Genomic DNA, 14,703 nt, shown 5'->3' with positions numbered 1-14,703 from the left:
TTTGTATTGTTTTCTGATAAGACTTCGACTAGTTGGTTTGATATCAATTAGGTATCCCATTGTTATTAATCTCTAGATAGGTAATCCCAATCTGTTGTTAGAGGTAATCTCTAGGTAGGTAATCCTAACCTGTTATTAGAGGTAATCTCCAGGTAGGTAATCCTTACCTGTTGTTAGAGGTAATCTCTGGGTAGGTAATCCTTACCTGTTTTTAGAGGTAATCCCTGGGTAGGTAATCCTTACCTCTTGTTAGAGGTAATCTCTAGGTAGGTAATCCTTACTTGTTGTTAGAGGTAATCTCTAGGTAGGTAATCCTTACCTGTTGTTAGAGGTAATCTCCGGGTAGGTAATCCCAACCTTTTGTTAGAGGTAATCTCTAGGTAGGTAATCCTTACCTGTTGTTAAAGGTAATCTCTGGGTAGGTAATCCTTACCTGTTGTTAGAGGTAATCTCTGGGTAGGTAATCCTTACCTGTTGTTAGAGGTAATCTCTGGGTAGGTAATCCTTACCTGTTGTTAGAGGTAATCTCTAGGTAGGTAATCCTTACCTGTTGTTAAAGGTAATCTCTAGGTAGAGGTAATCTCTGGGTAGGTAATCCTTACCTGTTGTTAGAGGTAATCTCCGGGTAGGTAATCCCAACCTGTTGTTAGAGATAATCTCAAGGTAGGTAATCCTTACCTGTTGTTAGAGGTAATCTCTGGGTAGGTAATCCTTACCTGTTGTTAGAGGTAATCTCTGGGTAGGTAATCCCAACCTGTTGTTATAGATAATCTCAAGGTAGGTAATCCTAACCTGTTGTTAGAGGTAATCTCTAGGTAGGTAATCCTTACCTGTTGTTAGAGATAATCTCTAGGTAGGTAATCCTTACCTGTTTATTATTATTATTATTATTATTTTTCAGTGGGTCAGCCGCAGGTTGAGATGAGAGAGAAAATGAAATCCTCCCTCTCTACCAACACACCCTCTGAGAAGTCTAAGCAGACCAATCGCAAGAGCCAGCAGGGGATCTCTGAAAACCCACCTAAACGGGTACAGTCAGGGTAAGATAACATTTTGAAACTAGGTGTGATTGGCTGTTCCAAAAAGCGGCTGTTGTGGTTTTAAATTGGTGGGATTTTGGTACGACTGTTTGTGTGAAAATTATGTACACGAGTTTACCTTAATTATAAGTTGATATGGGAAGAAATAAGAACTTAATACAATGATTTACCAATATATGTATACTACAATTAGGGAGAGTTTGACAGAATTTGGATTTTTGATATTAAATGGTCACCTTGATTTTTGGATTTTATCTGTTGATACATGGTGGTCACATTGTGTAACTTCATTGAACAACAGTATAATATGGAATCTTTGTCTTTATCTTCAAACCTTTCATCGTAATTAGATTAGATAAAATATATATATTTTCAAGAGAAAATGAAAACATTGAAACTAGGTCAGATCATTTGTTCTGTACATATATTGGTCAGTTGTTGAAGGTTATGTTAAAACAAAAATACACTGTATTTTTTCTTGTGAATCAAATTGTTGTTTGGAAAATATATTTGTATCTGTCTGATACCAATTTTAATTGCTTTTGTTAATTTTGTAATGGTTGGTTTGTTTGTCTCAGCATTGTGATGGTGAATGCTGCCTTAAAAAAAGAAAGAAAAAATTTTCTTCATGCTTAAGTCGCATGTGTTTAATATATTGTAATCTATTGTTCTGAGTCAGTGTCTGTGACATGAACCCAACATTTTACATCAGTATCAGTAAATTAACAGTACTGGCATAACTGTGCTGGACCTCATAACAAAATATTTCCCATTTATTTGACCTTAAATGTGTTGATTTGTAACCAGGATGGACGGCGGAAGCTTTTCTACACCAACCCACCAACGGTACAGTTAACTGACTTACCTCCCTTAGTTTGATTCTCCTATGTTCTAGTAACGACTTTTCTCTCTCTAAGTTTGTGGATGTGTTTGTGTGATAACATATGGTGATTGGTCTTACTGATCTAAACTGCCTAAAAACATTTTGATAAATAAATTATCTTCATTTTGTAATACTTTTGACAATATCTAATTATACTTTGACAAAGTATTCTAATCCTATATCACTACATGTGTTTTAAATATGAAATAATATAGGTTCACCTAATCGCTAGGGAACACATCTTATTTAACAATTGATTATTAAGGCTATGATAGGTTCACATAGAGAGAAATGTAATCTCTAACTCACATAATAGGTGTGGATCACAGATCATTAAACAATTGATAAGTTCACACAGAGCATTCCCAAGTTCACAAAATTTGTGTGGATCACATATAAAGTATGAAAAACATTTGACAAAGCTGTCGTAGGTTCAGAAAATGAATATTATAGTACTCAGAATACAAATTAAGGGTTGTTTTCAGGGTTATTCTTTTTGCTATCTCAAGTATTGAATCAAATCAGGAAGTACATTTACACTAAAAATTGAATTAATAGAGAATATCATTGTCTATTTCATAATTACTGACAAGAATACCAGACTATCCCTTTTTGCTTTCAGCTGGAATTTTAAACCATCCACAATAAATCAGTCTTTACATTATCATATCTCTAAATATTTTCATTTTTTACGTGGTATAACCAAATGATTTTTTTTCCACCAAGTATGACTGGGCAAAAATATCTTACTTTGCATGCATAACACCTGTGTTTTAGGTTAAACAGCACATACTATTAATCATTATATATATAGAACTTTCAATTTCTGTTACACAATTGACTGGTACAGAGCACATTATGCATGTATTTGATACATATTTGATTGGTGTGGGTCACCTTGTTTTTTACTTAGTTTACACACTCCAGATAAACTGATTGTACTGGAAACTTTCACAGTGACATTTACAATGTACATGTATACCTTCATAACTGTATTAACATGATCCATCAATCATATTTTCATTTGTCAATGTAAATTGATCTAACAACTACACATGTTATATCACAAACGTAAAGGTGGTTAAAGTAAACCTAGATATAAAGGTCCTTTAATGAAAAAAGGACCAATATATCAAAGTGTTATCAGCATGATAATAACAAAAATAAATTCAAGGGGTATATTTTCAAAACAAAATTAAAGATAAAAAATATATTCATAGAAATTTCAAATGATCATTTACACATGTAAATTTCAGATGATTCTCAAAAATCACATTTTTTTTTTGATAAGTACCGTGTAACATTGAGTTAATAATACATTACTAGACTGGGGTCCTAGAAAGGTGACAGGTGTGTTATATACTGATGTGGAGCTGAGGCTCTAGTAGGCTGACAGGTGTGTTATATACTGATGTGGACTTGGGCTCTAGTAGGCTGACAGGTGTGTTATATACTGATGTGGAGCTGGGCTCTAGTAGGCTGACAGGTGTGTTATATAACTGATGTGGAGCTGAGGCTCTAGTAGGCTGACAGGTGTGTTATATACTGATGTGGACTTGGGCTCTAGTAGGCTGACAGGTGTGTTATATACTGATGTGGAGCTGGGCTCTAGTAGGCTGACAGGTGTTATATACTGATGTGGAGCTGGGCTCTAGTAGGCTGACAGGTGTGTTATATACTGATGTGGAGCTGGGGCTCTAGTAGGCTGACAGGTGTGTTATATACTGATGTGGTGCTGGGGCTCTAGTAGGCTGACAGGTGTGTTATATACTGATGTGGAGCTGGGCTCTAGTAGGCTGACAGGTGTGTTATATACTGATGTGGATCGGGGGCCCTAGTAGGCTGACAGGTGTGTTATATAACTGATGTGGAGCTGGGGCCCTAGTAGGCTGACAGGTGTTATATACTGATGTGGAGCTGGGCTCTAGTAGGCTGACAGGTGTGTTATATACTGATGTGGAGCTGGGGCCCTAGTAGGCTGACATGGGTGTTATATACTGATGTAGATCGGGGGCCCTAGTAGGCTGACAGGTGTGTTATATAACTGATGTGGAGCTGGGGCCCTAGTAGGCTGACATGGGTGTTATATACTGATGTGGATCGGGGGCCCTAGTAGGCTGACAGGTGTGTTATATAACTGATGTGGAGCTGGGGCCCTAGTAGGCTGTCAGGTGTTATATACTGATGTGGAGCTGGGCTCTAGTAGGCTGACAGGTGTTATATACTGATGTGGATCTGGGCTCTAGAAGGCTGACAGGTGTGTTATATACTGATGTGGAGCTGGGCTCTAGTAGGCTGACAGGTGTTATATACTGATGTGGATCTGGGCTCTAGAAGGCTGACAGGTGTGTTATATACTGATGTGAAGCTAGGGCCCTAGTAGGCTGACAGATGTGTTATATACAGATATGGAGCTGGGGCTCTAGTAGGCTGACAGGTGTGTTATATACAGATGTGGAGCTGGGCTCTAGTAGGCTGACAGGTGTGTTATATACTGATGTGGATCGGGGGCCCTAGTAGGCTGACAGGTGTGTTATATAAGTGATGTGGAGCTGGGGCTCTAGTAGGCTGACAGGGGTGTTATATACTGATGTGGAGCTGGGCTCTAGTAGGCTGACAGGTGTGTTATATACTGATGTGGAGCTGGGGCCCTAGTAGGCTGACATGGGTGTTATATACTGATGTGGATCGGAGGCCCTAGTAGGCTGACAGGTGTGTTATATAACTGATGTGGAGCTGGGGCCCTAGTAGGCTGACAGGTGTTATATACTTATGTGGAGCTGGGCTCTAGTAGGCTGACAGGTGTTATATACTGATGTGGATCTGGGCTCTAGAAGGCTGACAGGTGTGTTATATACTGATGTGGAGCTGGGCTCTAGTAGGCTGACAGGTGTTATATACTGATGTGGAGCTGGGCTCTAGTAGGCTGACAGGTGTTATATACTGATGTGGAGCTGGGCTCTAGAAGGCTGACAGGTGTGTTATATACTGATGTGGAGCTGGGCTCTAGTAGGCTGACAGGTGTTATATACTGATGTGGATCTGGTCTCTAGTAGGCTGACATGTGTGTTATATACTGATGTGAAGCTAGGGCCCTAGTAGGCTGACAGGTGTGTTATATACAGATGTGGAGCTGGGGCTCTAGTAGGCTGACAGGTGTGTTATATACTGATGTGAAGCTAGAATGATGTACATTATTTATTGTTGATTTTTCTTTTGAACACTGACAGCTACCAGTATAACTGTCAAAATGTAGTGACAACCTTAATCCATCAACATTTCTGTCTGTGCTTGAGGTTTAGGTGTGTGTGATGTGCGATCTTAAAGGAAACCATTCATGAATTTATTCAACTCAATTAATAAAATAAAATAAAATAATTTTTTCTGAATATTATTAACCTTCAACTCTAATATTTTTTTCATTTGACACCGATTTCAACATGCTTGTGTGAACAATGCTCCATTTGAACTCATGTTTAAATCAAGTCTAATTAATGTCAAATACTATATACATATTAAAGCTATACTCCATTGGAAATCTGTGACAATGAACAGATATCTTTGTAAAACCTGTATAATTTGTCCTGATAAATGTACTGCCCTGATTGTGTTACACTACTAGACCCCTGGAAAATCTACTGTCCTGACTGTGTAAATTACATTACTAGACCCCTGGAAAATCTACTGTCCTGATTGTGTTACACTACTAGACCCCTGGAAAATCTACTGTCCTGATTGTGTTACCCAACTAGACCCCTGTAAAATCTACTGTCCTGATTGTGTTACCCAACTAGACCCCTGTAAAATCTACTGTCCTGATTGTGTTACACTACTAGACCCCTGTGTAATCTACTGTCCTGATTGTGTTACACTACTAGACCCCTGTAAAATCTACTGTCCTGATTGTGTTACACTACTAGACCCCTGTAAAATCTACTGACCCGATTATGTTAATTACACTACTAGACCCCTGGAAAATCTACTGTCCTGATTGTGTTACCCAACTAGACCCCTGTAAAATCTACTGTCCTGATTGTGTTACACTACTAGACCCCTGGAAAATCTACTGTCCTGATTGTGTTACCCAACTAGACCCCAGGAAAATCTACTGTCCTGATTGTGTTACCCAACTAGACCCCAGGAAAATCTACTGTCCTGATTGTGTTACCCAACTAGACCCAAGGAAAATCTTCTGCCCTGATTATGTTACACTACCAGACCCCATGAAAATCTACTGTCCTGATTGTGTTAATTACTCATCTAGACCCTTAGGAAATTTTCATTCTTAATTGTGTTAATTACTCTACTAAACCCTGTAAAATCTACTGTCCTGATTGTGTTAATTACATTACTAGACCCCTGTAAAATCTACTGTCCTGATTGTGTTAATTACTCTACTAGACCCTGTAAAATCTACTGTCCTGATTGTGTTAATTACATTACTAGACCCCTGTAAAATCTACTGTCCTGATTGTGTTAAGTTCCAGTCTAGACCCTGGAAAACCTGTATTTACCATTCAAGTTGTTTGATCCTTCTATTTCACTGTTTGTCCAAGTCTGTACAGTATGTTTTAAATTATCAATTTTGACACTTTTTATCTGGATGGTATACCACAAATGATCCAGTAATATATTAATTGTTTTCAATTTATAGTTTGAGAAGGAGTAGCAAGTCAACCAAGTTTGACAAGAAGTATCTAATCTTTGGAGAGAAAGACGAGGAAGGTGAAGAGCACCACCTGCTGGGCATTATTAAACTGACACTTCGAGAGGCTTTGGATGGACTCCTTACATCAGGGGAGGTAATTATACATCAGGGGAGGTAATTATACATCAGGGGAGGTAATTATAAAATCTGTAGACAAAAAAGAACACTTAATGAATTATCTTATAAAGTTTAAGTCAAAAGTATGTAGTATTTTCCCTAGATTTTCAAGTTTTTGTTTTGTTCACTAGATGTTCTACCGCCAGAAGGGGAATCGCATGGTGACACGGCCACAAGCTCTTCAGGAAAACTTTGACCAGTTTGCCGAAGTTATCACACAAAAACTATCCTCCTACTTTACTCAGGCAGATGAGTACCACAACCAATGTTTACAAGGTAAGCATGACAAATATGATATTCTATTTCTCTCATAGTGAATACTAATAGTTTGACTGATATGATGGCTTGCCTCTATAAATACAGTAACACAATATTCGATTACGTATATAGTTACATGAGACAGATTATTTGGTAACTGTATGTTATGGTAGGAACAAATTTAAATGGTATGGTTTTCAGTTTTTGGGCTATTAACATTGCACAAAGCTATGAATGCACGACTAGCAATTTTCAGTGTCTTTTTAGCCCACCATCATCAGATGGTGGGCTATTCAAATCACCCTGCGTCCGTGGTCCGTGGTCCGTCCGTCCGTCCCTCCGTCCCTCCGTCCGTCCGTCCCTCCGTCCGTCCGTCCGTAAACAATTGTTGTTATCGCTAATCCTCAGAAAGTACTGAAGGGATCTTTCTCAAATTTCATATGTGGGTTCCCCTTGGTGCCTAGTTATGCATATTGCATTTTGAGACCAATCGGAAAACAACATGGCCGACAGGCAGCCATCTTGGATTTTGATCATTGAAGTTTGTTATCGCTATTTCTGAGAAAGTACTGAAGGGATCTTTCTCAAATTGCATATGTAGGCTCCCCTTGGTGCCTAGTTATGCATATTGCATTTTGAGACCAATCGGAAAACAACATGGCCGACAGGCAGCCATCTTGGATTTTGACAATTGAAGTTTGTTATCGCTATTTCTGAGAAAGTACTGAAGGGATCTTCCTCAAATTTCATATGTATATTCCCCTTGGTGCGTAGTTATGCATATTGCATTTTGAGACCTATCGGAAAACAACATGGCCGACAGGCAGCCATCTTGCATTTTGACAATTGAAGTTTGTTATCGCTATTTCTGAGAAAGTACTGAAGGGATCTTTCTCAAATTTCATATGTAGGTTCCCCTCGGTGCCTAGTTATGCATATTGCATTTTGAGACCAATCAGAAAACAACATGGCCGACAGGCAGCCATCTTGGATTTTGACAATTGAAGTTTGTTATCACTATTTCTGAGAAAGTACTGAAGGGATCTTCCTCAAATTTCATATGTATATTCCCCTTGGTACGTAGTTATGCATATTGCATTTTGAGACCTATCGGAAAACAACATGGCCGACAGGCAGCCATCTTGGATTTTGACAATTGAAGTTTGTTATCGCTATTTCTGAGAAAGTACTGAAGGGATCTTCCTCAAATTTCATATGTATATTCCCCTTGGTGCTTAGTTACACATATTGCATTTTGAGACCAATCGGAAAACAACATGGCCGACAGGCGGCCATCTTGGATTTTGACAATTGAAGTTTGTTATCGCTATTTCTGAGAAAGTACTGAAGGGATCTTTCTTAAATTTCATTTATAGGTTCCCCTTGGTGCCTAGTTATGCATATTACATTTTGAGACCTATCAGAAAACAACATGGCCGACAGGCAGCCATCTTAGATTTTGACAATTGAAGTTTGTTATCGCTATTTCTCAGAAAGTATTGAAGGGATCTTTCTTAAATTTCATATATAGGTTCCCCTTGGTGCCTAGTTATGCATATTACATTTTGAGACCTATCGGAAAACAACATGGCCGACAGGCAGCCATCTTAGATTTTGACAATTGAAGTTTGTTATTGCTATTTCTGAGAAAGTACTGAAGGGATCTTTTTCAAATTTTCATATGTAGGTTCCCCTCGGTGCCTAGTTATGCATATTGCATTTTGAGACTAATCGTAAAACAACATGGCCGACAGGCAGCCATCCTAGATTTTGACAATTGAAACTTGTTATCGCTATTTCTAAGAAAGTGCTGAAGGGATCTTTCTCAAATTTCATATATAGGTTCCCCTTGGTGCCTAGTTATGCATATTACATTTTGAGACCTATCGGAAAACAACATGGTTGACAGGCAGCCATCTTAGATTTTGACAATTGAAGTTTGTTATCGCTATTTTACAGAAGGTACTGAAGGGATCTTTCTGAAATTTCATATGTAGGTTCCCCTTGGTCTCTGGTGTTGCATTTTGGGACCAATCCGAAAACAACAGACAGCCATTATCGCTAAATCTTAAATTTTATATATAGGTTCCCCTTGTTTGAAAAGTACTAGAGGGCTGTTTCTGAATTTACACAGATTAGTAAGACTTAGAGGAAGGGAAAAGTAGAGAAAAGATCAATCTGACATGGAACCTATAAAGATCATTCAATGGTGGGCGCCAAGATCCCTCTGGGATCTCTTGTTTCTTTAGTACATTTTGTGGTTGTGCCCATTTATTATTGCCCGATTTTCCTTACATGAAGGGTCAATATTGTGTTTTTCAGAGTATCGCGGGCAGTTGACGTCATTAGAACACTCTGTAGCCCACATTCCTAGCCTAGTGATTAAAGACCTCCTGAACGAGGAAATCCAGAAGTGCACCATGGCCAGACAGACCTGTACTGACCAGTTCACTCAGACCCTCAGCCAACTGGAGAAAAGACAGGTATCCTTGTCTGATCGGTTCTACACACCTACTGTTGGGACATGCCTCAAATTTAGTTATGAAATAAGATAAAGAAAATTATTTAAGATCGTTAAAAAATTGTGGTTTTAACAAAAGATAAACAAATAGGATAAATTTAATTTTCATTTAAAATGTGAAACAGACGACAATTTTTTTCCTTTCAAAATATTTGTTTTCAACCAATTTATTAAAAGATGTTACGTTATGCCAGTATGCTACCATTTGGTAATCTGCCATATCTAAATTGTAAGTATAGGTATACATATACAAATACCTGTAAATATATAACAGACATTTGGAGTACCTGGTAAAAACTGTATACTTGTTTCTGTATATAGAAGGAGCATGAACACCTGCTTCGTCCAGTACTAGGCCATCCACACCAGGAAGATGGCATGAAAAACCTGTGTAAAAAGGAGACAGAACGCCACAGTGACTATGTCTCTGCTGTAGAGAAACACACAAAAGAGTTACAGGTAACTTATGTAAAATACTCAAACTTTATCATTTTCAAAACAGCAGGAAATGCAAAACTTTTATCCTGAATCACTTTTATTGGTTGGCTTGTTTGCTGGGATTATGGCTCTGTCAACAGTTACCGGTATATTGAGGTGGGGGTCTATTTGTTGTAGCTGGTGGCTACCACAATGAATTAATGGGAGTCCTGTTGCATGCTCTCCTGAGAATTTCGGGTAAACTGTCTTGCCCATGAAAACAACTCTGACTGCACAGGATTGTTTGTAATCTGAGACCCTGGAGAAATGCAAACTGACCAGAGTAGGAATCTATAAGACCCCTTTCACCTTTGTTGTTGCAAGGGTACAGGGGTCTTAGTATGAAAATAAACTTGAACCATCTGATGTCTTCAAATTTCAAACAATATCAGTATAACGTAAATTCATAGTTTTAGATAATAATAAATGTAATTAATGATAGGTGAAAAAAGGGTTAAATTTGTGATATTTATTTACTCTGAACCATATATTGTGGGTAGGGGTGGTGGCAATGATGGTAGGGGATGGTATACTATTCATTGACTTGTGTCCGTCCTATCCTGTCCCAAATCACTTTACCATGTCTTGGTTTGGTTTCAAGGCCAAAGTCATCATTACTATTTATGGAAATTTGTTAAATGATGAAAGTAATCTGCATGCAAGCAAATGTGAAATGATTCTACATGAAAAGTAATTAACCTTATGGAAATTTTATGGAAATTATGAACAATTAAAGAAGTCTGATGTCAACCTACACTCTTTTTCTAATGTAGGAATTGACAGTAGAGCATGCCAAGACATTCCTCGAGATCCTGGCACGGTCGTCTGAAAACCAACTGCTGCAGTATGATAATTTATTGGTGGTGGATGACATTGAACGAGGACGTAAGTATCCCTACTACTGTACTGCTAATTCTTTTATAAATATACTGAAAATAAATGAAAATAGATAAAGGATTATTTGTATGGTAAATGGTATATGTGTATTACAGGTGTCGATGCCAAGAAATACCCCACAAGTGAGCTGATCCGAAGGAGAAATGCTGGTCTTCCATTGGAGGATAGTGATGACAAAGATGCCCTACCACGTGGCAAGACTGTCTGGACGGGTCAGTTTTAATGTTTTATATGATCCAACTGTCTGGACGGGTCAGTTTTAATATGTTTTATATGATCCAACTGTCTGGACGGGTCAGTTTTAATATGTTTTATATGATCCAACTGTCTGGACGGTCAGTTTTAACATGTTTTATATGGTCTGACTGTCTGGACGGGTCAGTTTTGATATGTTTTATATGATCTGACTGTCTGGACGGGTCAGTTTTAATATATTTTATATGATCTTACTGTACGGGTCAGTTTTAATATGTTTTATATGATCTGACTGTCTGGACGGGTCAGTTTTAATATGTTTTATATGATCTTACTGTACGGGTCAGTTTTAATATGTTTTATATGATCTTACTGTCTGGACGGGTCAGTTTTAATATGTTTTATATGATCTGACTGTACGGGTCAGTTTTAATATGTTTTATATGATCTGACTGTCTGGACGGGTCAGTTTTAATATGTTTTATATGATCTTACTGTACGGGTCAGTTTTAATATGTTTTATATGATCTTACTGTCTGGACGGGTCAGTTTTAATATGTTTTATATGATCTGACTGTCTGGATGGGTCAGTTTTGATATATTTTATATGATCTGACTGTACGGGTCAGTTTTAATGTTTTATATGATCTGACTGTCTGGACAGGTCAGTTTTAATATGTTTTATATGATCTGACTGTCTGGACGGGTCAGTTTTAATATGTTTTATATGATCTTACTGTACGGGTCAGTTTTAATATGTTTTATATGATCTGACTGTCTGGACGGGTCAGTTTTAATATGTTTTATATGATCTTACTGTACGGGTCAGTTTTAATATGTTTTATATGATCTTACTGTCTGGACGGGTCAGTTTTAATATGTTTTATATGATCTGACTGTACGGGTCAGTTTTAATATGTTTTATATGATCTGACTGTCTGGACGGGTCAGTTTTAATATGTTTTATATGATCTTACTGTACGGGTCAGTTTTAATATGTTTTATATGATCTTACTGTCTGGACGGGTCAGTTTTAATATGTTTTATATGATCTGACTGTCTGGATGGGTCAGTTTTGATATGTTTTATATGATCTGACTGTACGGGTCAGTTTTAATGTTTTATATGATCTGACTGTCTGGACAGGTCAGTTTTAACATGTATTATATGATCTGAATGTCTGGACGGGTCAGTTTTAATATGTTTTATATGATCTCACGGTTTTGATTACAGACCTTTAGAAGTATGATATCTGTGGTAATTTTGATATATACAATCAAAGTACTTCTAAGTACTGTTGTCATGGGACAGGTGGCATCCTCCTTCAGGTATGAATCAGACAGCATAATTTGATGATAACAGTATTTCCTGTTTGACTTGTTTGATCTTTATTCCAGTATTCCCATTAAGGTTGGAAGTTCAATTTGCTCCGAGAAGGTTAAAAGGACTCCCCTTGTAAATGACATATAACATTTGTTTGACCTATGACCTTTATATATTCCAGGTATTCCTAATAACGAGTTGGTGGTAGGGACCCCACCTACTAAGGTTCAAACCACAGCATCTGTGACTACCGCCAAAACAACATTAGGTCACAGTTCTGTGGTCAAGGCTCGGGATTCTGCATACCATGTAAGTCCAAAGGTTGCAAATAGATGTTTATACCATATATAGTGGATGTGAACAACCACATTTCAAAACATGATTAGTTATTAATAATCTGAATCATATTAAATTATTCAAAACCAACATACACTTAAGTATGCTAAATGCTGCACTCAACTCTAGGTAATTCTACAACAATGGTCATTATTTCTGTTATCACCAGGACTAGTATCCATGGTAACTCTTTGTTATCTCTAGGACTAGTAACCGAGGTAACTTTCTGTTATCAGGACTAGTAACCATGGTAACAGTTTCTATAATCAAAGAACTGGTTGCCATGGTAACTTTCTTTAATTATTAGGACAAATAAAAATGGTAGCTTTTTCTGTTATCACTAGGAAGAGTTATCATTGCAACTTTCTGTAGTAACCATGGTATCTTTGATAACTAGGGCTAGTTACCATGGTAACTGTTTCTGTTATCACTAGGTCTTGTAACCATGGCAACAATATCAATAAAATTACCTGTATTTATCATGTTGGCTGTTTGCAGGATTACAAGGTCCAGTTCGCAGATACTTTACAATCCATTGAGGATGAGAGACAGCGACTTATCCATGCTGAAGATCGCTGGATGGAAAGTTGGAACAAAAATATTGAAAAAGTCTGTGAACTTTTTTAATTCTTCACCACAGATGATGTCATCTCTATTGTGCTGTTATACTTGACCGATATCCTATAATTGTGCTTTTCTTTACAACTCTCATTGAACTTAGTCTAATTAGCAACCAAGATCTGATAATTGGTTTTATAAGAATGCATGAATGTGTATGGTAGAACCATGTGGTACATCCAGAGGTTAAATGTTGATAAAAAGGAAACAAAATTGAAAAGTTTCAAGGCAAACAGATATCTTTACACTGAATATTTAAAAGCTGAAAGTGCTGAGCCAGGGTAGATTTATAGTATAAACAGGAAGTTTGATTCTGTAACATGCAGTCTGATCATTACCAGTATATATACATGAACCATACCTGGTATGAACAGTGGTCAAAACTGCAAACTATCCGTCCAATATTTTTCCAACTTGTTTGGGTTTAATAATTACAAAGTTGATTGTGTGTCTGCCAGTGTAAATATTCACAAATGTTATAATTATGTAATTATTGCAAGGCACTAAGTAGACAGATTTAAAAGATTTGCAGGAAGTACTACCTGTACAACATTTTAAAAATGTCTTTGTTATACCTGGCTTTTAATTCCTTGTTTTGTAAAACAAAATGTATGTAGACTTCTTTGAAGATTATATGAAAATGCAATAACACTGTTTTGAGAAACATTCCAATATTTGTATACAGTATATAAACACTAAAAATGTGTATCATTATACTGTGTCAGTATTTCCTTAAAAAATGATCTGCACATAGATTTATTCTTTAAAAAAACCACATGTTATTTATTATATTAACTGGTAATCTAAGCAGTTAAATATTCTATATTATCTGTATGAATTACACAAAAGAGGAATGGAAAGACATTTACACAGCCTACTTGGGATATTATAGTTTTGATAGTTATTTTGTTAAATATTTGATTTTTTTTTCAAGTGAAGTTGTGCAAGTCACCACACAGTGAGATAGTAAAATATGATCTAGCTATTAAAATAATATTAAGAAAACGTCTGTTTGCATTTCGACACTGAACTGTGATACTGTTGATAATATTTCAATGTGCCTGTACATCTATATTTGTCATTTATTTAAGAAATGAAAATAAAGGTTTAAGAAATTAATAGAAATGTGAAGTGTTTTTTTTGTCAACCATCATCAGATGGAAAATGTTAAAAAACGTTAAAAAAAGTCACAACATGTGAATGACATTTCTTTTCTTAATTCTACCAATGGAATTCAGCTCTAACTCGGCCAAGATAGTCCTCACCAATTGTTATTTTTGTTAACATGATTGCGCAATCATGGTTTTCCTTAACAATACATTATTTTTAA

The 14,703-nt window shown here is 36.9% G+C and overlaps 1 protein-coding gene across 4 annotated transcripts in view; it reads left to right on the top strand.

Annotated features, from left to right (window-relative positions):
- Positions 1-14,494, top strand: part of LOC117321822 (coiled-coil domain-containing protein 180-like) — a 60,211-nt gene extending 45,717 nt beyond the window's left edge. For 3 of the 4 annotated variants that reach the window (XM_033876406.1, XM_033876404.1, XM_033876403.1), the window contains 10 exons: positions 902-1,040; positions 1,848-1,886; positions 6,578-6,725; positions 6,880-7,024; positions 9,329-9,489; positions 9,849-9,986; positions 10,778-10,889; positions 10,997-11,113; positions 12,601-12,728; positions 13,254-14,494. In XM_033876406.1, the coding sequence (XP_033732297.1) occupies positions 902-1,040; positions 1,848-1,886; positions 6,578-6,725; positions 6,880-7,024; positions 9,329-9,489; positions 9,849-9,986; positions 10,778-10,889; positions 10,997-11,113; positions 12,601-12,728; positions 13,254-13,382 (1,256 nt within the window). In that variant the 3' untranslated portion in view covers positions 13,383-14,494. The remainder of the gene's footprint in view (positions 1-901; positions 1,041-1,847; positions 1,887-6,577; positions 6,726-6,879; positions 7,025-9,328; positions 9,490-9,848; positions 9,987-10,777; positions 10,890-10,996; positions 11,114-12,600; positions 12,729-13,253) is intronic. The other variant, XM_033876405.1, reaches the window with a different exon arrangement.
- The last annotated feature ends 209 nt before the right edge of the window (positions 14,495-14,703 follow it).

Source organism: Pecten maximus, chromosome 2 (assembly GCF_902652985.1).
Source record: "Pecten maximus chromosome 2, xPecMax1.1, whole genome shotgun sequence".
Classification (NCBI taxonomy): Eukaryota; Metazoa; Mollusca; class Bivalvia; order Pectinida; family Pectinidae; genus Pecten; species Pecten maximus.
Note: the sequence above shows the minus strand (reverse complement) of the source record. Positions and strands in the feature narration are given on the sequence as shown.